Here is a 23432-nt window from a genome sequence, read left to right as displayed (position 1 = left end):
ATTCCCCTCTCAATTTCCTCTAATACCGGAGAGAATTTGAGTTCTCAAACTAGCTTTTACGATACTAGCGATTTACATGGGTTGTAATCCAATTATCCATCCACAGCGGAAGACAAAAAATGACGCGTCATTGTGAGGTGGCAAGAATATGCAATAGTCCATTGGCTCGTGGACAAAGGGAGGAAAGGAAAACAGAAAAAGGACGCCGGCGGTTTCGGATGAAGACAAGGGCGCGAGGAAAGGCAAAGGGAAGGGCGCGCAAGCAGGCAGCACGGCCGGCCGGCCGGCGATCTTTTAATTTGGCGCCACACGATTGCATGGCCAGCACTCCACGCCACCGCTCGCTACCCGCCGGCGCAGATGAGATCATTCGCTCATGACAACTACTCATGCGCGGTACGGTGTGATGTGGAAGTCGAAGGACTCATCACACACAGCTAGAGGAGCCATCGCATCGGAAAGGACAGGGAGCAGCGAGGCTGTGGGCATCCGTGTCCTGCGTGGGTCCCCAACCAAATCGCCATAAAGGATGGCTTGGAGCTTTGCACTCATGCATGCATGTGTGTATGTATGCATATATGTGCAAGCGTGGCCCATGAATCTTCCAAGGGACCATGGCATCGCATGAGGGGAGTGGTGGTGGTTAGGCATGCCAACAAAAACCTGCAACTAATTCCAGAGAGAAAGAGAGAAGAGATGGACAGAGATCGAGAGGTCTTTTATTTATTTGCAAGAAAAAAATGTCAAGAAGTACATAGGAAAAAAGAAGAAGACCTCATCAACAAGATACTATTTTGGGTTTGGTTTAGTTTGAGTTGTATGTGGAGCATATGGATGGGAGAGTGAATATATCCAGCCCACAGCCGGCCGATCATGCATGCAAGCAAGCAAGAGGCGGCCATGAAAAGATGGACAGCAGTTCCACCCTTGAAGCAAAATTAAGACCCAACCATTCGGCACTCGTGTTGTAGCCACAGCATACATATCTTGCAAGCAATGCAAGCAACAAGTTCTCAGCTGTCTAATCATCGGATTCGCACCTGCAAGTTCACTAGTGCTATATACATATAGGAGTATGCATGCTTTGATCGAACAAAAAAAGAGAGAGGAGTGATCATAATTCAGAACTACTACTTGCCTTGCTACATGGTAGATGACGCATGTGTTGGTCACTTGTGTTTTTGGCTCCTAAAGGTCATGTTCAGTTCTACCCAATCCATATATATTGAGGGGTTTTAATACTTAGTAAGTCAAAATCTCTTTCGATCCATATCAATCTCCTTCAATCCATATGGATTGGAAATAACCGAACAAGCTCTAAAGGGGCACCAGGACAAGGCAACACAACTAAATCGAGCTTTATATTCATCCTATAGTTCTTCCTTTTGGAAGAAAACATTGATTAAAGGATGAAAATGTAAAAACCGGATGAAGGAAAAGTAGAGGATATTAAGGACAAATTATGCATAATGTGAAAGTAAAGCACACGGTTTAAACCTTATAAGATGTTGTTTCCTCCTTCCTTCTTATTATTTAACAAAAGATTATATATATACCTTCGACTTCGTGAAGTTACAGGATGAAGGTAGAGATATAATAATACAGCTTCGTAGGCATATATAGCGATTTATTTCTCTCCATCTCAAGAACGTGTGTCCAACGAACGCATGGTACTATTTAGCTATTTATAATCGTGAGTTACAGCTTCTTCGTCAAAATTACAATCGTACACTCGAACGCACATACAATTGAGCTAGCAAATATATTAGGATACTGCAGTCAATTTCTATAGCTGTCTTGTTGACCTCTCATGGTTTTGGCTTGTTCACCCCTCATGTGCACATGCTGTTACTCCGAAGCTTGCGCTTTTGTATTCGTTGTTGCATTGCAACCATCCCCGCCGAAGGTGAGCCGAAGGTAATCTTGGGTATTCTACCTGCAACACTTATTAATTCAAGCTACAAAACAGTTGTCGAGTTAGTTTTTTTTTTACCTTCGAAAAGAAGACTTCCGGCAATGCACAACTTCCCATCTGCATTATCGTGAGCAGGATTGTAGGCACACAGTGATGACGAAGACAGAGACAGCAATATACACAACCGAACCAAGAGAGAAGCAAAGGCATAATAATAAAAAAAGAGAGAGGAAACTAGATCGACAAGGCCATTATTATCACGGATAATTAATCAACGTCGTCAACGGCGGAAATAAGCTAGCTTGACTGGTGGTCTCTGGCGAGTGCAGCATGGATATGAATTGCAGGAGGGTGAGCTAGCTAGGGTTTTCGATGTGCGGCCACCAGCAGATGAAACTACAGCATGACCTGGTCCTGGTGCTCATTAATTACCCTCTCTCTCTCTCCCTTCCCCTCTCATCTTGGATTCGTCGATCCATATATGACAGTCAGGGACGGGGGAGAGAGAGAGAGTGACAGGGGCCGGTAGTAGTATAGATTACATCCATCTTACATATACCACCACCATCATAACCAGATCATGCTGGCAGCTTCACCAACTCGTGGTGCACCACTACATACCCTCTCGTCTGATCCAAACGGAGGAAGGAGGAAGAAGAGCTAGCTATCCGAGAGAGAGGGAGAGGGTAGAGAGATGGAGAGAGCGAGGAATGAATTGAAGAACCGAGGGATAGCTATAGCTATATATATATGGGATGGGGAGGCCAACGTCTCGCTCACTCGCAGCGTATTTTGATGCCCTTTTTTATTTGTTGCATTTCGATCCATTTTCTTTTGTCCTGCGCCTTTTTCGTACGATGTTTGTTGCAAGGATAAGCCTTTCGGAGCTGGAGGTGACGCTGTTGCTGGACTGGAGTGGACTGGAGCCGTGCGGCTGACGGATTGCACTAGTACGTACAAGGAAACAAGATGAGGAGTGGCACGCTAACGCATCCGATGAACTAGTAGTGCAGTCCGCCGCCCGTGCGTAGAGCGTAGAATTATCAACTGTGTCTCCTATTTCAAATTTCGGAGTTTTGCACAACCACATATATAATATTTGCACGACCATATACACGATTTGCTATCTGCTCTCTCGTCCCATACTTTAAAACTCCACTATATGGAAAAACAGTGTTTTGCACAATAATATGCACGATTTGATCTCCAGCCAATTACTCATTCTATCTCTTCTATCTTATCTCCCATTTTAAACTAAACTATGTAAACATAACGTCTGCATTATAAATAGTGTTCTCTACGAACTGTATTCACAATTCACAATCTGCTGGAGAGCATTATTACGGTGTTCAAATAACGCTGAATCCACACAGCATACGTACCGAGATCTGAAATTCTGGCGCCCGTCCACACTGATGTTTACTACAGTTAATAACGAACAGCAACTGTGGCACATGAGCCAGCCAGCCAGCCTACATCAACAGTGGCCTGGTTTTGGAAGTAAGAAAGTGACAAGACCACCGCTCTGGACTGCCTACCTATAGCTTGGGCTTGGAAACTGGATTTTTTTTATTGTCCACCGGGGGAGGGCCGGGTCCCCCACCTGCAATTAGGTTCTATGCACTGCATCTGTTATCTGTGTAGCCCTTTTGTGTATATATATATATATGCAGATCGATTAATATGTTTGTTATCCCAACTGGTTATGAACATAAGACCCTACACTAGACGACTTGGGGTTCGAATTTGAAAATGCAATTTTTTTTCTTGCATGAGTAAGTGGTAACCGTATGCAGTCAAGTGGTTCCGTTGGACTTGTAATCAAACATCCTATCAGTGTCTTCGAAGAGACAGCTAGCTAACGTACTGTAGCCCACTTTGGTAGAGACAGACAGATAGGTAGGGACGATATGATCAGACGATCAGTATTCTATACATGTCTTTTCGATCTTCTCTGTCGAACTCCAACCAAGAATTAATGGCTATCAGTACTTGAGGTTTACTACCTGCAATATATTTAATTGGCAGACATGGTCGTCATGAGAAGAACGTCTAGGCTATTTGCCTATTTCATTGTACATGTGATAGTATGCTACGTACATGGAAACTTAGCGATGAATAATCCTCACCCATGCATGCAACCAGTAGGCTTAATTAAGATGACATGCTGTAGCAGAGATCGAGAACAAAACGTACTGCGTGCCTCCATCCTCCTCGATCGTCTCACGTACTGTGTGCAGGGGTCCGTCGACGGTTCTCACAAGTCAGATCCAAAATCTGCAGCACACAACCATACACCATAGCAGCGGAAAAAAGCATGCAGATGGATCTATCTTTCTCAAAGTTGCAGCAAAAAAACAAGAAGGCGCAGCGTCATCAGCAATACATGCCCCAGAATTGTGAAGGAATGAGGCTGTCATGCATGATCTAACAACGATTTGCAGGCACAAAGCGAGACACAGACCAGACGAGAGCGCGCGAGGCCACTCTAGTCTAGCTGTGCGTGGACGCCTGCTAATATGGTGCCAACCAAATCAGAGCTAGATCATGCTGGCAGCTTCACTCATTCGCAAGAGCATTTGTGTTTTCATCCAGGATGAATCAAACTAGCTAACATCTCTCTCTCTCTCTCTCTCTATCTGTCCATCCCTTCGTCTTCTCCATACTCCTCTCAAGAAAATTAACCTCAGGTAGCCTTCACTTGATTTCAAAATCCTAGCATCTACTGGAAATTAAAGACACCAGTGCAAAAAAAACAAAGATTCTTGCAATGTGGTAGAAGTGAGATATATCGAGCTGGAAGAAGAACAGCAAATTAACACACAAGACCAAGAAGAAAGATGGGACAAGGAAAAGAAAAAAAGGCAAGATGAAGCGATATATTTGAACTCTCCCCTTGCAGGACCTTAGCTTTGCCTTGGACGATGGACATGGGACTGTATTTATAGAGGAAAGAGGACGCATCCACGGCAGGCTAAACTTGGCGCACTAGCCCCGTGGCGGTGCATGCACTTAGAGCAAGTATTATAAGTACACCTCAGCAGGCTGTAAGGTGTTCCACGTCATCAGATTCTTACGTGGAGGGGTGAGAAACCAAGAAAGAGAAAGAAACGGGCTCTTGTTTCGCAGCCCGTCCGCAGCGTCGTCCTCGAGGGAAAAAAGACCGCTTGCAGCCCACAACGAGAAGATGTGCCGGCTCTTTCTCGCTCTTTCGACTCCATCCTGATCCCGTGCGTCTTCCTCGGCCCTCACGACCTCGCTCGTCGCTGCCCCCGCACACCCGCGCTTCTTCCGTCCCTCCCGCTAAATCCTTCCGTCCCTCCCGCCAAATCGCGCCATTTAGTCTCCAAATCCATTCGCTGCGCGCCAAATCCAAGCCACCATCCTAAATCGCCCCCAAATCCCAAACCCTAGAAGCAAAACGCGTTGAGGCGTCAATCCAAGAGGACCTCTGCACCAACGCCTCTGGAGATCCCGCCGCAAGGGGCTCCGCCCGTTCAACCACCAAGGGCTCAGCCCATCCTCCCGCCTGGCTTCCCGTCCATGGTTGGACCCGGCACTTGGTTTGCCCCACGTCCACCGCAGTCCATGGTGAGCTCTTCTGTACCATCAGGCAGCAATGGAGGCTCTGCAGTTCCTCGTTCTTTGGCTGAGAATGTTGCTGACACTGATGTACAAGCATGGTAAGTCGTCTGTTCATATAATCCTATTACTATGTAAAAATCCTTGTATACCTTGTTGGAAAGATTTAATCCTTGAGCACGTTCTGGCATTGAGGTGTTTAAGGCAAAAGCTATTTTAAAAATGGCTAAGGTATTTCCATTTAACCAAGTTACTGTGCATTTAATCTGGTCTTTCTGAAAATTGTGGCCTGTTCAGTCAATAGTCCAATTTAATCTGGTCTTTCCTGAAATTGTGGTCTGCTCAGTCAATAGTCCGATTTTATTTGATTACAATGCATTTAATCTGGTCTTTCCTGAAATTATGGTCTACCTCCTGAAGTTAACGTTGGTGATAACTTGTGTTTCGCTGATGTGCTGCTTAGAAAGGCTTCTATCCGTGATCGTCCACAGCATACACAACTAAAAAATGATTTGGTTGAGCACATTTGGCATAGGTTTGGAGGTAGAAATCATAATTATACATGGTAGGATACTAAAATTGCTTGTTTCTATTTTATTTCCACTATACATTGAGCTCATACACATGAATTTTATTTCAGAACAATATAATGCTTTTGATGTGGTGATGCTGCTGTTCTACTTCCATCCTTCCAGGTATGAATTATTTAATTTGAACCTCTTCTGAAAGCCACTATATTTTATTATAACTTATCTCATGATTATCCTTGGCTACATATTAGTTATTTAACCTTGGTTCTGTTTCCTTTTATCGAGTGACTGCTGGTTGATGCAAATCGGATGGCTACTCCTATTTACCAAAGTTCTAATTATGGTTGTGTGCCTTCTTTCATCATTTTCATCTATTTACCAAAGTTCCAATTATGGCTGCGTGCCTTCTTTCAACATTTTCATGTAATTCAATAACAATGGCTTTGTGCCTTGTATCGTTGTTTTCATTTAGATCAATAACTATGGCTTTATGCCTTTTATTATTTAAAGAGTACTGTTGTAATGGGCAATTGTTGATGTTGACGTGAAATGACTTTATCTACTTGTTGTGAATCGGCCACAAGGATGAAGTGCATAGCAGATGATGTATATATGGAAGCATTGAATGCTTCGGTTGAGTGCATCCAGCCTATCATAAAGCCAACCCATTATATGAATTGGCTGTGTGTCTGGCTCTATATGACATGGCAGTGGTATAAAGCCTTCAGCAGGCTCTATTATAAGCCATGCTCTTAGCTTGGCAGTAGTGTTGCGCTGTTGCTATAGTTTCTTCTTCTTGTTTTTTTTTATGGCTAGTAGAAGGCTAGGTTTTGCTAGTTAGCTAGTGTAGATGCGCTATGTCTGCATCAGAGAGACAGACCAGCTAGCTAGCTAGGGCTGCGTTGCTCAGGATCAAGAGTGAGCATCAATGAACCAGCGTGCCTGTGGCCCTGTGCATGCATGGCACATACACCTAGGCCAACCTCTCCACCCTATTATTTATGCTCTAGTACAGATTTTATCAGAACAAGGTGAGGGGCCCGGTATTAGATTAAAGAATACGCATACACTCGATCCCATTCTTATCCTATACGCTTCACTGTTATCTTACAACGGTAGGGAAACACCGGCCGTCTCGTCATGTGGACAGGCTATATCTAGCGGTCTCTCTGTCCCACCTTCTATCTCACTAGTGCATGATAGAGTTAAGAATCTTACCGTGTCCAAATTAGTCAAATTAGTCAATCCGTGGTACTTAGGTATAATAGAGAGTGGATCTAGACATATGCTCATTGTGAACACATAAACAGAGAGAGTTAGGAGACATACCGTCGGACGCGGGTCCTCTGAATTTGTGCATTTGTGCAGTTATGTCACTGCACGTGCGACTCAGTCTTACTTAGTCCCGTGTGTGAGTGACCCATCCACAAATTCAAAGGATCCCAATCCCATACCGTCGTCTTGGCTCAGTGGACATCCCTGCTCACCATCGTCCGATGTTGTCGTCTCTACCATCGTCCTGCAGAGAAACAACAGGCACCAAGATCTGGTTCGCCGTTAGGTGTCGCTCTTCCAGTCACTCCGACGCCTAGGCGATGGAGCCTCTCTGTGTGATTAGGGTTTCGAGCTAGTACTACGTTAGCTTTTTCGACGCCTAGACGATGTTTTACATGCTTTATAAGGAATTCGTGAGCTCGAACATCGTAATGCCTTTGCTGATGAAACATAACATCCCATCCTGTTGGGCAGGCAATAGCAAGCTAAAAAAGTAGATGTGTATAAAAATGTCTCAAGCTAAGCTAATAGTTAGAGCCGCGCGCAGTGCTAGTAACAAAAACAAAGCTGTGCATGAGACATGCATGCTTACCCTCGCAGTCGCAGCCTCGCAGGCATGCGTAGCTATGGGATCAGATGCATGCAGGCCTACTATGATAGCATGTTTATGCTTCCAATGCTCTCATCTTTGACCGAGCTTAACTTCGTCCGGCCTCGTGCGACCTCCATTCAATTCAATACTACTACTCCGCTCCCACTGCGCAACTACTATCGTGAAAGAGCCTATAGCTTATAAGGGTAATCACAGTGAGGATTTTGTTACAAAATAACATATTACAAAGTTATATGTGATATAGTGACCAATCCAAAAGGTTCGACGAACACATCCTCAAGGGACACATCCTTTAGGGATGACCCCTGTCATCTATATATAAACAGAGTTCTCCTTGCAATAAAGGATAGCGGTCATTCTCTCCGGCCAATTTTATGGATGAATGAAACATCCTCTCTCAATAGAGAGTTTTATCTTACTATTTCATATGTCAACATACTTCTTAAATGTTGCATATAAATAACCAATAGAATTTACTCAATTATATGAAGATGAAACAAAACACTTTCAGTGGAGGTTTCACACAGTTTCCAAGACCTTGGAAACGAGTTAACATGGTTTCATCCCCATAAAACTCTTACTTCTTAAATGATGTTGTTGGGGGCCTTCGGCTTCCGAAGGTCCTAAAAATGTGATTTAACAATGTTTTTAGAGTATAATACATGAACAGGTACCTTCGGACATGGACGTTTCGGACATGGACGTTTCGGACTTGAGTCAAAATCACTGTATGAAGAAACACAAGGGGAATGAAGGATGGAACAGAGCCGAAGCTGTGCGCAAGAGAGCTTCGGCATGAGGACAGGAAAAAGGAAACCGACTTAAAGAGGAAAAGGCTATCTAGACCCAGAGGAATTACTATAGAGTTATTATCAAATGCAAGGGGTCTGGATGTAATTTTACATGGGCTGCGACCCGTGCCTATAAATAGATGAACAGTACTCCCTTACTGTTCACGCTGACTGGGCATTTGCTTTTGCGCCACGCTTGTATCTTTTACTTCCTTTAAGCCGAAGGTACACTTGTAATAAATTATTATCTTTACTTATTCATGATAATAACACAAAAATAATACAATAATGATAACGTATTTAATTGTTCGCATTGTTCATGTTTCGTATAAGCCCTTCTTCATTTTTATATATGTCGTACTTACGAAGGTATGCTTTCTGTAACCTTCGTTCGAGAGTCATTATATCCTAAGGGAAATAATGCTTCGAAGGACGAAGGACTTTAACATTTAACATTCTTTATGTTGCCTTGCTCTTAAGCCGAAGCATTTGAGAGCAAGTCACCAACAGATGTGACATGTCATCCAAATAGCTGATGTGTAATTAATACATGAAACACCTCGTGAAACCTTCATTGTGATAAGCCTAACAGTCTTAGGAGCACCTTAGTTGCTAGGTTCGACTCTAGGTGGAAGCAAATATTTCATAATTTAATGTTGTTGTACTTTTAGTGATAGTCTAATTGTTAGCTAAAATAAGCCAGCTAACTGTTAGCTAGAGCCTAGAGGTGGTGTTTGAAATGTGGAAATAATATGTTGGTTGAATCTACTAGTTTCTAATAGTGTCCCTTGAATCCTTTTAACCAATAACATGAATTCGTAAAAAATATAGATGCATACAAAATTTTCGAACAGTGACAAATTAAACTAAATTAGAAAATAAAGATGAACCTCAATGTTCATCCTCACTTGTTGAACAAAGCATTTGCAATGCTATCACAAAACTCATTCAGGCCTTATATAAGAGCTAGAGGAAAAGTGGGTGCATCCGAAAGAGTGACGTCTGTTGGATTGATCTGAGTAACCTAGTCGGTTATTATCCAAATTTTACTAGGATGTGGTCTATCCTAACTAATCCAATTTACTCATGCCCTAATCAAGGGTGCAACAATTGTCATGGTTCTAGTCCCCTTTCATGGTCACGCTACATAAATGGCTAAGGGACCGACTCTTAAAACCATCGTTCCATGTTGCCCCCAATGTCTACAAACCTATCTGATCTGAGTTTAGCGCAAGGGAAGTGAAGGGAAGGTTGTTGCTCTAACAAGGAAGGAAGAAGACCATAAAGGAGCAACATATGACAAGTTCATCTAACACCAAAGGTAGAATATGTATTTATAGTTTTTAATCTAGTGGCTAGGGTTCATGGAAAAGGTCTTTCAGAACTACAATATCCTCATCGGGCCATGTTGCTGTCAAACATGGCAGGTGAGCCCGTAGACTCCTGATCGCGTTGCCGCCATGTCGGATAGGTAAGCAACTGAGCATGCAGGTCGGTCACATCACTGCCACCGTGCTAGTCGTGCCTCCTTTGCCCACGTCGGGAGACAAGATGGAGGAGAGAAATCAATTAGAGATATAAGAGACCAGGAACTAAAGATGAATCACTCACATGTGGGTCCTGCATGTAAAAAGTTTAAGGGGGTGTGTTTTTTCTCAATCTACTAAAGCAACATTACTTTAAAATTAGAATTTTTGTTTTCTCAATCCCCCTTGCAACATTTAAGGGAAAAGAAAACTGATATGGTGGAAATGTCCTTCATTCCACTCTTGTGACTCATGTGTCAAACATATCATTCATCTTTAGGTCTTATTCGATTATTCCCATCCCATGTGAGTGATGGGGTTTAGGAGAAAATTTGACTTGCATGGGATTTAAACCCACTAAATCTTCTCTAATACATATGGATTGAGATTAAAACAAATAGACTCTTATATGGTGAATAACCCCACCGTCCTAAATATTATAAATGGAACTACATAATGTATATAGACCTTGCTACTGGGAAAGTCTACTCACCCTCTTAGGTTTGTAGGTAAGTTTTTCATTGTAAACTTCTCTAAGTTTTATGGCCTTATTTTCAAGACTACCATTGTCATATAGAATAAAATAAAACATGGATTTGCCATTGGCATACATAATAAAATAAAACGTGGATAAACACTTGTTTTTAAAGGAAAGCCTTAATTTGTGGCTTCATAAGAAATTAATTTCATAACTCATAAATAGTTGGTCATTGTCGGTGTTTCATACCTCGCTTCGACAAGTAAATTTATTGTACGTGTTCCGGGCTCTGGAGGGTGTGCACGAAGGGCGCAAGGTTTATACTAGTTTGGGTAGAACGTCCCTACTTCCAGTCATTGATGGCTTGCGCTACCGACAACATTAATGATAGAACTCATAGTAGGAGTTACAAGCAGTTGATAGAGGGAGGAGAGGCTCCCAAGTCTCTTTATCAGAGTGGAACCCTAGCTAAGTCTTGGCTCGGTGGAGCTTTGGCCTCCTGGTCCTCGTTGGCACTCCTCGTCCTCCTGTTTGTCCTTGAGGGTTCGTGTCCGTCTGAAGGCATCTGGTTGCCCCAAGAGCTCTCTCCTTCCGATCCCCTTGTCCTGAGGCTAGCCTCTCCCTTTTATTGGCTAGGAGAGGGGTCGGTCAGCGGTGGCTTCCTTGGGAATGAGCTGTAAGGCAAGGTAAAACCAATGTTTTACCATGGGTGGAGACACGCGTACTCATGGCCCTGGGGCTTCCTTGTTGTCTTCTATTTACTGTGGTGGATGACGTGGGGGTGGCGATGGTCCCAGGCGTCATCATTTTGGCTACGCCGACCCTTGGCCTCCTTAGTCTGGGGCTCGGCACAACCCATCGTGTAGTACCCTACTGAAAGTCGCCTAGAGGGGGGTGAATAGGGCGAATCTAAAATTTATAAACTTAAGCACAACTACAAGTCAGGTTAGCGTTAGAAATATAAACAAGTTCGCGAGAGAGGGTGAAAAACAAATCGTGAGCAAATAAGGAGTGAGACACGATGATTTGTTTTACCGAGGTTCAGTTCTTGCAAACCTATTCCCCGTTGAGGTGGTCACAAAGACTGGGTCTCTTTCAACCCTTTTCCCTCTCTCAAACGGTCACTTAGACCGAGGAGCTTCTCCTCTCAATCAAACGGAACACAAAGTTCCCGCAAGGACCACCACACAATTGGTGTCTCTTGCCTCGGTTACAATTGAGTTTGATCACAAGAAAGAATGAGAAAGAAAAGAAGCAATCCAAGCGCAAGAGCTCAAATGAACACAAATGTCGCTCTCTCTAGTCACTATTTGATTTGGAGTAATTCCGGATTTGGGAGAGGATTTGATCTCTTTGGTTGTGTCTAGAATTGAATGCTATAGCTCTTGTAATGTGTTGAAGGTGGAAAACTTGGATGCTTTTGAATGTGGGCTGGTTGGGGTATTTATAGCCCCAACCACCAAAAGTGGCCATTGGGAGGCTGTCTGTCGCATGGCGCACCGGACAGTCCAGTGCGCCACCGGACACTGTCTGGTGCGCTAGCCACGTCAGCAGGCCGTTGGGTTTGACCGTTGGAGCTCTGACTGGTGGGGCCGCTGGGCTGTCCGGTGGTGCACCGGACAGGTCCTGTAGACTGTCCGGTGCGCCATCTGCGCGTGCTCTGTCCTCTGCGCGCGCAGGCGCGCATTAAATGCGTTACAGTCGACTGTTGCATGCGAAGTAGCCGTTGCTCCGCTGGCACACCGGACACTGTCTGGTGCTTCATCGGACACTGTCCGGTGCTTCACCGGACAGTCCGGTGAATTATAGCGGAGCGGCCTCCCATTTTCCCGAAGGTAGCGAGTTCGGCTTCGAGTTCCCTGGTGCACCGGACAGTCCGGTGCGCCAGACCAAGGGTGCATTTGGGATGTCTTTAGCTCTCTTTATTTGAACCCATCTTTGGTCTTTTTATTGGCTTGTTGTGAACCTTTGGCACCTGTAAAACTTATAGACTAGAGCAAACTAGTTAGTCCAATTATTTGTGTTGGGCAATTCAACCACCAAAATCAATTTAGGAAAAGGTGTAAGCCTATTTCCCTTTCAATCTCCCCTTTTTGGTGATTGATGCCAACACAAACCAAAGCAAATATAGAAGTGCATAATTGAACTAGTTTGCATAATGTAAGTGCAAAAGGTTACTAAGAATTTGAACCAATAAATTCTCATAAGATATGCATGGATTGTTTCTTTATATTTTTAACATTTTGGACCACGTTGCACCACATGTTTTGTTTTTGCAAATTCTTTTGTAAATTATTTTCACAGTTCTTTTGCAAATAGTCAAGGAACAAATGAGTAAGATTTTGAGAAGCATTTTTCAAGATTTGAAATTTTCTCCCCCTGTTTCAAATGCTTTTTCCTTTGACTAAACAAAACTCCCCCTTAGTGAAATCCTCCTCTTAGTGTTCAAGAGGGTTTTGCAATTTTTCGAAGATACTACTTTCTCCCCCTTTTGAACATACTTTCTCCCCCTTTTGAACACAATAAGATATCAATTTGAGAATCTTTATTTTAAAATTAGGTGTTGGAGCGGTCCTTTTGCTTTGGGCTAATACTTTCTCCCCCTTTGGCATGAATCGCCAAAAACGGATACTTGAGTGGAATATAAGCCCTTTGAACTAATTTAATTCGTAAATACAATTTAATTCATAAATACAAACTTGTTTACCATTTTCTCCCTTGCCGCCTCGCTGCATAGCACATCAGGGTTAGCCGGATCAGGGCCACGGTGACCACGGACGTAAACCTCCATAAAACTTGGAGCAACTCCACTTTCAGCTTCCTGCATGAAAAAGAAGAGTTAAACCATAGAATTTTCATAGATGTAACATACAAGTTTGATTTATATACTTACCATGCGGCGTGCGGTACCAAGGTGTCCATCGGCGCCGTACCTGTGCCCCGGTCCTTCAGTGCCACGGTTGGTACGGTGCTTCTGGGACTCTGCAATCCACTCTGGCGACGCCCATCCTTAGCCAACCACCCGTCATACATCACCCTCCGATCACCGTCCATTTCAAAGGCTAAACAAAAGTCAAAGAACATCAACGATCGTCCGTGGCTTAATTAGGTGAACTCCCTATTAGGTAAAGACCCTAAACCCACCCAAGAGAGTAGGCTGATGCTTGTGATTTATGACGTGTAGCATACGATTGTCGCGAAATTTCGGTAGCATAACCCCGCTGCTCTCCAAGCACACGCCTGAACATGGTGTGTTGGAGAACAACTGGGTTACACAACCGAAATTCCGCGTCAATCGTAAGGCACATGTCACAAATCACAAGCATCGGCTTAAACTCTCAGGCTGTCCAAAATACGTGGACAATTCCGGAACGGCGAACCTCACAAGCCAATATGACGTTCGCTGTTCCCGAACGGGTGACGCATACGGTTCGCTACGGTTAACGATTAAAACTGAGAATAATGTATACCTGAGAAATTACGAAAACAATGTATACCTGAGAATAATGTACGAGTCTAGCTAACGGTGGAGAAGGTGAAGTCGAAAGAACACCTATGTACAAAAAATATTATTATCAATAAAAAATTCGGCAGCACCTCCCCTATAAACTGATGTTTCTAAAACCTGCAAATAAACGACAACACGATGGTTGCCAACACAGAAAACTACACGATAGCTACATAATAAACAATATGCTGACCAGTATATGCTAAACAATATGTTGACCAGTATATGCTAAACAATATGCTACAAGTATATGCTAAACAATATGCTACAAGTATATGCTAACTATATACTCACTAACTTTCCTTCATCAAATATACTAACAATTTCCTAACTATATAATCACTATATGGTTAGTTTAACATAATGCTATGTTAAACAATATACTTTACCATGTGCTAAGTAACTAAAAAAATTTAAAATTTTACCTGTCGGACTAGGAGGCGAGGCGGAGCTCGGTGCGGCTGCGGCGGGGGACGGTGGTGGAGAGAGCCGATGCCCGAGGCTCTCGGGCCGAGGGCGGTGGTGGGGGCGAGGCTGCCGTGCAGTGGGGGCGCGTGTCGCCGGAGCTGCACGGGCGAGCGGTGCCCCGTCGAGGAGCCGGGGCGCAATGGGGTGGGCGCCGCCGGAGCTGCAGGGGGCCGGGGCGCGATGGGGCGGGCCGCCCGATCGCCGGTGGAGGGAAGGGCGCGTTGGACGGGCGCGGTGGACGGCAGAGTGAGGACGGGCGGCGTTGCGGCGAGGGAGGACGGGGGGCGGGCGCCGACGGCGGCGCGGCGACGGAGGGCGGGCGGGCGGTGGCGCAAAGACGAGAGATTGACGAGCGAGAGAGAGAAACTGCGCTGAGGCCGATTAACGGGCCTCTATTTCCGTCGGCCTCACTGAGGCCGACGAAAATAGTGGTCAGTTAATGCCTTATTTTCGTCGGCCGGGAGAAGGCCGACGAAAATAATTGACTTATGTTCGTCGGCCTGGCTATGACCGATGAAAATAAACCTTATTTTCGTCGGTCTCGGGGCCCATGAAAATATCGTTCCTATTTTCGTGGGCAGGCCGACGAAAATATGTACTGGCCCACGAAAATAAGGTGTATTTTCGTCGGTCCCAAGGGCCGATGAAAATAACTATGTATTTTCGTGGGCCGACCGACGAAAATAGCTAGGCCCACGAAAATGTATGTGTTTCCTGTAGTGATGAGTGAAGATTATACCAAAGATGGAGAGTGACGCGGAGCGACGGCGAAGGATGAGTGATTCAATGGAGTGGAATGGAAGCCTTTGTCTTCGCCGAAGACTCCAATTCCCTTTCAATCTATGACTTGGTTTGAAATACACATGAAAACACATTAGTCATAGCACATTAAAGAGATATGATCAAAGGTATATTAATGAGCTATGTGTGCAAGACATCAAAAGAAATTTCGAGAATCAAGAATATTTAGCTCATGCCTAAGTTTGTTGAAAGTTTGTTCATCTAGTGGCTTGGTAAAGATATCGGCTAATTGTTCTTTGGTGTTAATATATGCAATCTCGATATCCCCCTTTTGTTGGTGATCCCTTAAGAAATGATACCGAATGACTATGTGTTTAGTGCGGCTATGTTCAACAGGATTATCCGCCATGCGGATTGCACTCTCATTATCACATAGAAGAGGAACTTTGGTTAATTTGTAACCATAGTCCCTAAGGGTTTGCCTCATCCAAAGCAATTGCGCGCAACAATGGCCTGCGGTAATATAATCGGTTCGGCGGTAGAAAGAGCTACAGAATTTTGCTTCTTTGAAGCCCAAGACACCAGAGACCTTCCCAAGAACTGGCAAGTCCCCGATGTGCTCTTTCTATTAATTTTACACCCCGCCCAATCGGCATACGAATAACCAATTAAGTCAAATGTGGATCCCCTAGGATACCAAAGCCCAAACTTAGGAGTATAAACTAAATATCTCAAGATTCGTTTTACGGCCGTCAGGTGAGCTTCCTTAGGATCGGCTTGGAATCTTGCACACATGCATACAGAAAGCATTATATCCGGTCGTGAAGCACATAAATAGAGTAAAGAACCTATCATCGACCGGTGTACCTTTTGATCTACGGATTTACCTCCCGTGTCGAGGTCGAGATGCCCATTGGTTCCCATGGGTGTCTTGATGGGCTTGGCATCCTTCATCCCAAACTTGTTTAGAATGTCTTGAATATACTTCGTTTGGCTAATGAAGGTTCCCTCTTGGAGTTGCTTCACTTGAAATCCCAAGAAGTACTTCAACTCCCCCATCATAGACATCTCGAATTTGTGTGTCATGATCCTACTAAATTCCTTACATGTAGATTCGTTAGTAGACCCAAATATTATATCATCAACATAAATTTGGCATACAAACAAATCATTTGCAAGTGTTTTAGTAACTAGAGTAGGATCGGCCTTTCCGACTTTGAAGCCATTAGTGATAAGAAAATCTCTAAGGCATTCATACCATGCTCTTGGGGCTTGCTTGAGCCCATAAAGCGCCTTAGAGAGTTTATATACATAGTTAGGGTACTCACTATCTTCAAAGCCGGGAGGTTGCTCAACATAGACCTCTTCCTTGATTGGTCCATTGAGGAAGGCACTTTTCACGTCCATTTGATAAAGCTTAAAGCCATGGTAAGTAGCATAGGCAAGTAAAATGCGAATTGATTCTAGCCTAGCTACGGGTGCATAGGTTTCACCAAAATTGTCACACCCGGTTTTAGAAGGCAAACCGAATGCGAACCATGTACGTGCCAGGATCAGTTATTCACGTACACAGCAGTTACATAACATGGACATCATCACACAGTGCTCCAAATAGTATTAAAAGGGAATAATAGTTGATTACATCATGCGTCTGAGACGTCCATATAGTTCTTACAATAAATCAAAGTGCGGAAAAGAAACGTAGATAACTGCGGCCTTCACAGGCAGCCGACTGGGGGTTGCCGCTAACCCACACCTAGAACTCGTCGTAGTCTTGTAACTCCTGGAAGTCTCCTTCCACAGCTTCATCTTCGCCTGAGCAGTGGTTGCAATGCTGACAACCTGGGGGGGGGGGGTTGGTGTGTAGAGCAAGGGTGAGTACACATCAACATACTCAGCAAGTATCCTGTTTGGCTGTAGTGGACTAGCTTTATGTGGGGATAAGTCAAGCAGTTGCTTTTAGTTGGTCAGATTATTACTTACTAGTAGAAAGCCAAGTTTTAGCATTAACCCAAGTTATTAACCCGATGTACCCTTTCCAAACGGAAAGAATACCACTTACCAGCACCATAGTCATAACCAAAACCATCAATCTCATAACCACCTGTACCAAAGTATCTCTGATCAAGTACCACTAATCACTGGAGCTCCCTTGGCCGCTCATAACCGTGAGCACGGCTGATATATCAGTTTTCAAACACTCTGCAGAGGTTGTGCACTTTACCCACAAGCCGTGATTCCCATTCTGCCCGGAGATCATGACTCTCCATTGATCACTACCAAGGTGACCCAGCAGGGCATCACTACGTAGCCTTTACAAAGATTCCCCGGGGCTGTAGCCACCCGTTAGGTTTCCTAAATGTACCGCACTCCTCCCCAAGGGACAAATCAACCTTGGCAGAGCGAGCCGCATACACCGAGCCCCATTGACGGCACGACGGCTAAGTGAACTACACCCCGGATCCTCTAATTATTCAGCTAAGGGCACCCCATTCTACCCTCATGGTTGCACTGTTTTCCCGGGTGGTCATCCATAGAACAGGTCCTTACGGAGAGGCACTCGAGAAACCGCTCGAGCCCCCTTGAAGGTCACAAGTACAACATCATAATAAGAGAAGGGAAAACAGCGTATCATAGATAATCTCATCATGTTCATTGATTAGAGTTTGAGCAATAGCATAGAGCTAAACAGTAATAATCCAACCCAAATAGGTAATCAAGGACAGGGATAACAAAAGCTAGTCAAACCTTAGGTATAAATATGTAAAGCGGGAGGTGAATTAAAGAATGAATAGGACAGAGATAGGTCAAGGGACACTTGCCTCCACCAACCGACTGCTGCTCAGGGGCTTCTCCTGCGAGTTCCTCGGGCTCTTCAACCGGATCGTTCTCTATGCGAGCGCAAACATACATACATCCACATATTTAATACAAAAGAACAGTACACCATACAATAGAATGCAATAAGTAAACAGACGTTCTACGCGGGCTCGCGAGTACGGTTAAGAGAGAAAGAGGAAAAGACAGTCGAGAAACGATCACGTTACATGATTATAAATTAACTACTCGCTTAATGGAAGGAAATTTAATGTAGACACTATGTTTAGCGTAAAGTAAAGTCATGTTTCATGTCTAATTATTATAAGCAGGTGGAGATAAACAAAAAGATGGTCGCGTGGCGAGACGCGCGACAAAGCTCTCTAAAACAAATTAAGAAGTTAACGACTCGTCGCGCGACCGAGCACGCAACGAGACACTTCGCCTTAGTTACGAGGAGACGTTAAGCGTCGCACGACGAAGCGCACGACGGCATACGTCGACTAAACTGAGTCCAAAGTGGAACGTCGCGTGAATACACACCCGGCGTTACACCTTAAACAACCTGAAACAAAAATGGATCGTCGCGCGACGAAGCGCACGACGCAACACAAGATAGAATCTGAATTTAGACAAATCCGTCGCGCGGCGAAGCGCGCGACGCAACACGCTAATTAACGAATAATCACCGCGAGCGTGGGCGAGCGAAGATACGGTCGGGCGAGCTGGGGCCAGGGCGGTTGAACCGGCCAGGGGGGCGGTTGAACCGGGCGGGCACGGGGCAGGGTGCGGGGGCGGCCGAGCCAGCCATGGCGGCCGAGCTGGGTGGCGGGATCGCCACCGCGCGCGAGGGAGGGGCGAGGAGCGCCGCCGGGCGGGCAGGGGCGAGCGGGCGCCGCCGCGGGCGAGCAGGGGCGGGCGAGCGCCGCCGCGGGCCAGGGGAGGGCGGGCGCCGCCACGCGGGGCCGGGCAGGGGGCGGGCGGGATCGCCGCCGCGGGGAGGGGCAGGGGGCGGGCGCCGCCGCGCCGGGGAGGGGTCGAGCGGGGGGGGAGGCCGGGGACGGGGAGCCGAGCGCCGCCGCGGGAGGGAGGCCGGGCGGGCGAGCCGGGGGCGGGCGCCGAGCGCCGCCGCGGGGAGGGCGAGCGGGCGGGCAGGGGCGCCGCCGCGCCGGGCAGGGACGGGGTCGGGCGCGGGCGGGGGGAAGAGGGAGGGTGCGCGCGCGGGGGATAAGAGGAGGGAGAGAGAGAGAGGAGAAGGGGAGGGGAGGGGAGCTCACCTCGGGGTCCAAAATCCGGTGATCGCCGTCTCCAAATCCTAGGGCACCACGGGGAGAGAGAGGTGGAAGAGGGAGAGGAGAGGTTGTTGCGCGGGAGATCCAAATGAGAGAGAGAGAGGGGAGGGAGCGCAGGGGGGGGGGTTTGGGCGCCAGGGGCGCGCAGGCCGGGGCGGGCCGGGCCGGCTGGGCTGGACTAGATTGGGCTGGGCCGGGCCACTTCGCGGATCGAAAACCCACGACGAGCGCGACCACTAAACGGAATTAAATCGCGAACCGAAATCCGGAACGGAACGAGACGAACACTCATCATCAGACAAAGAAATGTGCTTCGGCATGATGCAACACCCATGACACTTAGGTTTTGGTTTATACATGACACGGACACATGCCGCTATACTGGTTTGAAATTGGGAAGAAGGAGCAAACGGGGAAAGAGAAAAGAGAGTAACGCCCGAATTTGGTGAGAGAAAAGAAGAAAAAATTCCACCCCCAAATTCAGGGCGTTACAAACCTATCCCCCTTAAAAGAATCTCGCCCTCGAGATTCAGGGTTGGCTAGCAAAGAGCTCAGGGTATTTAGCCATCAGATCATCTTCACGCTCCCAGGTTGCTTCTTCTTCAGAGTGATGATTCCATTTGACCTTGCACATTCTGATGGTCTTCCTTCGGGTGACTCTGTCTGCAATCTCAAGGATTTGCACTGGCTTCTCAACGTAGGTCAAGTCCTCCTGGACTTCAAGACCTTCCACTGGCAACTGCTCTTCTGGTACACGCAAGCACATCTTCAACTGAGACACATGAAAGACATCATACACAGCAGACAAATTTTCGGGCAAACTGAGCTGATAGGCCACTTCTCCACGTCTTGCAAGAATCTGATACGGGCCAATGTAGCGGGGTGCTAGCTTGCCTTTCACTCCGAATCTTCTGACTCCTCTAATCGGTGACACTTTCAGATAGACAAAGTCTCCGACTTCGAAACTCAGCTCTCTTCTTCTTGTGTCTGCATAGCTTTGCTGCCTCGATTGCGCTATCTTCAGATTCTCTCGGACCATCTTGATGTTCTCTTCGGCTTCAAGCAAAATGTCTGGCCCAAACACTTGCTTCTCTCCAGGCTGATCCCATTGCAACGGAGTTCTGCAACTCCTTCCATAGAGCGCCTGAAATGGTGACATCTTCAAACTGGCCTGGTAACTGTTGTTATAGGAAAACTCTGCATAAGGCAATCTCTTATCCCATCCGGACTGATCTTGCAACGCACAGGCTCTCAACATGTCTTCAAGAATTTGATTGGTCCTTTCGGTCTGACCATCCGTCTGCGGATGATAAGCTGAACTGAAATTCAGATGCGTGCCCAAGGCTTCATGCAACTGCTGCCAGAAATGAGAGGTGAACTGCGTTCCTCTGTCTGACACTATCTTCTTTGGCACACCATGAAGACAAACGATCCGAGACATATACAACTCTGCCAATACTGCACTGCTATAGTTGGTCTTGACAGGTATGAAGTGGGCTGACTTGGTCAAGCGGTCCAATACTACCCAAATGGAATCGTAGCCGGCTCGAGTGCGAGGCAATCCGACTATGAAATCCATACCAATTTCATCCCATTTCCACTGAGGGATCTGCAACGGTTGCAACAATCCAGCAGGTCTCTAGTGCTCTGCCTTAATTCTTCGACAACTATCGCACATAGCCACATGCTCTGCGATTTCCCTCTTCATTTCGTACCACCAGAATTTCTTCTTCAGATCCTGATACATCTTCTCACTGCCAGGGTGAATCGAATAGGCTGTCTCATGAGCTTCCTTAAGGATCAACTCCCGAATAGACTGGACATTGGGAACACACAAGCGGTCTTTGAACCATATCACGCTTTCTGCATCTTCTCGAAAATCTTTGCCTCTGCCATCTAGAATCAGTCGCCGGATCTCATTGATCTTCTCATCATTCTTCTGCGCTTCTTTGATTTCGCGCTCCAAGGTAGGTTCCAACTCAACTGTGACTCCTCGAGAATTGTTCAGAAATTCGAGACTCAACCTGTCAAACTCCTTGGCCAACTCATAAGGCATCGGACGAGCAACCATCAGATTGACTTGACTCTTTCTGCTCAAAGCATCTGCCACTACGTTTGCTTTGCCTGGATGGTAATGAATCTCCAACTCATAGTCTTTGATCAACTCTAACCATCTTCGTTGCCTCATGTTCAACTCTGACTGAGTGAATATATACTTCAGACTCTTATGATCTGTGTAAACATCACATTTCTGTCCATACAGATAGTGCCTCCATGACTTCAGTGCATGAACCACTGCTGCCAACTCTAGGTCATGGATTGGGTAGTTCTTCTCATGAACCTTCAACTGTCGGGACGAGTAAGCCACAACTCTTCCCTCTTGCATCAACACGCATCCCAAACCTGTGTAACAAGCATCACAATACACCGAAAAGGGCTTGTGCACATCAGGCAAGACTAGGACAGGCGCTGTAGTCAACTTCTCTTTCAGCGCTTCAAAGGCCTCTTGGCATTTCTGGGTCCACTTGAACTCAACTTTGTTGCCTAGCAACGCTGTCATTGGTTTCGCAATCTTTGAAAACCCTTCAATGAATCGCCGATAATATCCGGCCATTCCAATGAAGCTCTTGATTCCTCGAGCATCTGTTGGCGCTTTCCAGTTCAAAATGTCTGCCACTTTCTTCGGATCCACAGCCAATCCTTCTTTGTTGATTATGTGACCCAAGAACAGGACCTCACTGATCCAGAACTCACACTTGCTCAACTTTGCATACAACTGATGCTCTCGCAATCTCTGCAATACCATCTTCAAATGATCTGCATGCTCTTCTTCGCTTTGAGAATAAACCAGAATGTCATCAATGAATACCACCACAAACTTATCGAGATAATCCATGAATACACTGTTCATCAAGTTCATGAAGAACGCTGGCGCATTGGTCAAACCAAAAGACATCACTGTGAACTCATACAAACCATACTTGGAAATGAATGCCGTCTTCGGAATGTCCGAAGGTCGGATCCTGAGCTGATGATAACCTGACCTCAGATCAATCTTGGAGAACACACTGGCTCCTCTCAACTGGTCGAACAGATCTTCAATCCTGGGCAAAGGATACTTGTTCTTGATCGTGACCTCATTCAAAGCTCGATAATCAATACACATCCTCTTGGTGCCATCTTTCTTCTCCACAAATAGGACAGGGGCGGCCCAAGGCGAGGTGCTTGGCCGAATGTAACCTTTCTCTGACAGCTCATCAATTTGCTTCTTAAGTTCATCCAACTCTGGTCCAGATATTCTGTAAGCTCTCTTAAAGATAGGGGCGGTTCCAGGAAGAAGCTCTATGGCAAACTCAACTTTCCGCTCTGGTGGCATACCCGGTAAGTCCTTTGGAAACACATCTGGGAACTCGGACACAACCTTGATCCTCTCGATTGGGTCTGCTTCACTGCTATCAACAGCTATCTAATAACAACTTCCTTTCTTTGGCTCAGGCGGGACTAACTCGGTCACCACTTCCTCTCCTAGTGGGGACACCAACTTGATTGTCCTCTTATCACAACTGATAACTGCCTGATACTTATCTAGCCAATTCATCCCTAGGATGACATCTATTCCCTGAGTACCCATTACTATAAGGTTGGCGGGAAACGCTATCCCCCTTATTTCCACACTTATATTCAAACAAATGCTATCGGCTCGAATTCTACCACCGGCTGAGTCAATTTGAATGGGGGTTGACATGGTAGTAATTGGAAGATTATGTGCTTCTACCCATGATGCAGTAATGAAAGAATGCGTTGCTCCAGTATCAAATAACACTTCTGCAATATGGGAGTCGACTGGGAACATACCTACTATCATGCCGGGGGTCTCCTGAACTGCTTCAGCCTCC

The 23432-nt window shown here is 45.8% G+C and overlaps 1 protein-coding gene, 2 long non-coding RNA genes and 2 other non-coding genes across 5 annotated transcripts; 1 reads left to right on the top strand and 4 right to left on the bottom strand.

Annotated features, from left to right (window-relative positions):
• Positions 1-1502: 1502 nt before the first annotated feature.
• Positions 1503-2615, bottom strand: LOC100381792 (MIR167gHG). Its single transcript, NR_157307.1, has one exon. It is a non-coding gene; the product is annotated as an MIR167gHG (long non-coding RNA).
• MIR167g (microRNA MIR167g) lies at positions 2288-2530 on the bottom strand. Its single transcript, NR_121080.1, has one exon. It is a non-coding gene; the product is annotated as a microRNA MIR167g (primary transcript).
• Positions 2616-4194: 1579 nt separating the features above from the next.
• Positions 4195-4829, bottom strand: LOC112679201 (MIR167aHG). Its single transcript, NR_157308.1, has one exon. It is a non-coding gene; the product is annotated as an MIR167aHG (long non-coding RNA).
• MIR167a (microRNA MIR167a) lies at positions 4304-4493 on the bottom strand. The gene has a single exon (NR_121035.1). It is a non-coding gene; the product is annotated as a microRNA MIR167a (primary transcript).
• A 314-nt stretch (positions 4830-5143) lies between the features above and the next one.
• Positions 5144-6587, top strand: LOC111347723 (uncharacterized). The gene is made up of 3 exons (NM_001357658.1): positions 5144-5598; positions 6138-6192; positions 6313-6587. The coding sequence occupies exons 1-3, from the start codon at positions 5535-5537 to the stop codon at positions 6452-6454; spliced, it is 261 nt and encodes an 86-aa protein (NP_001344587.1). The 5' UTR covers positions 5144-5534; the 3' UTR covers positions 6455-6587.
• Positions 6588-23432: the final 16845 nt, after the last annotated feature.

This window comes from Zea mays, chromosome 3 (assembly GCF_902167145.1).
Source record: "Zea mays cultivar B73 chromosome 3, Zm-B73-REFERENCE-NAM-5.0, whole genome shotgun sequence".
Taxonomy (NCBI): domain Eukaryota; kingdom Viridiplantae; phylum Streptophyta; class Magnoliopsida; order Poales; family Poaceae; genus Zea; species Zea mays.
Note: the sequence above shows the minus strand (reverse complement) of the source record. Positions and strands in the feature narration are given on the sequence as shown.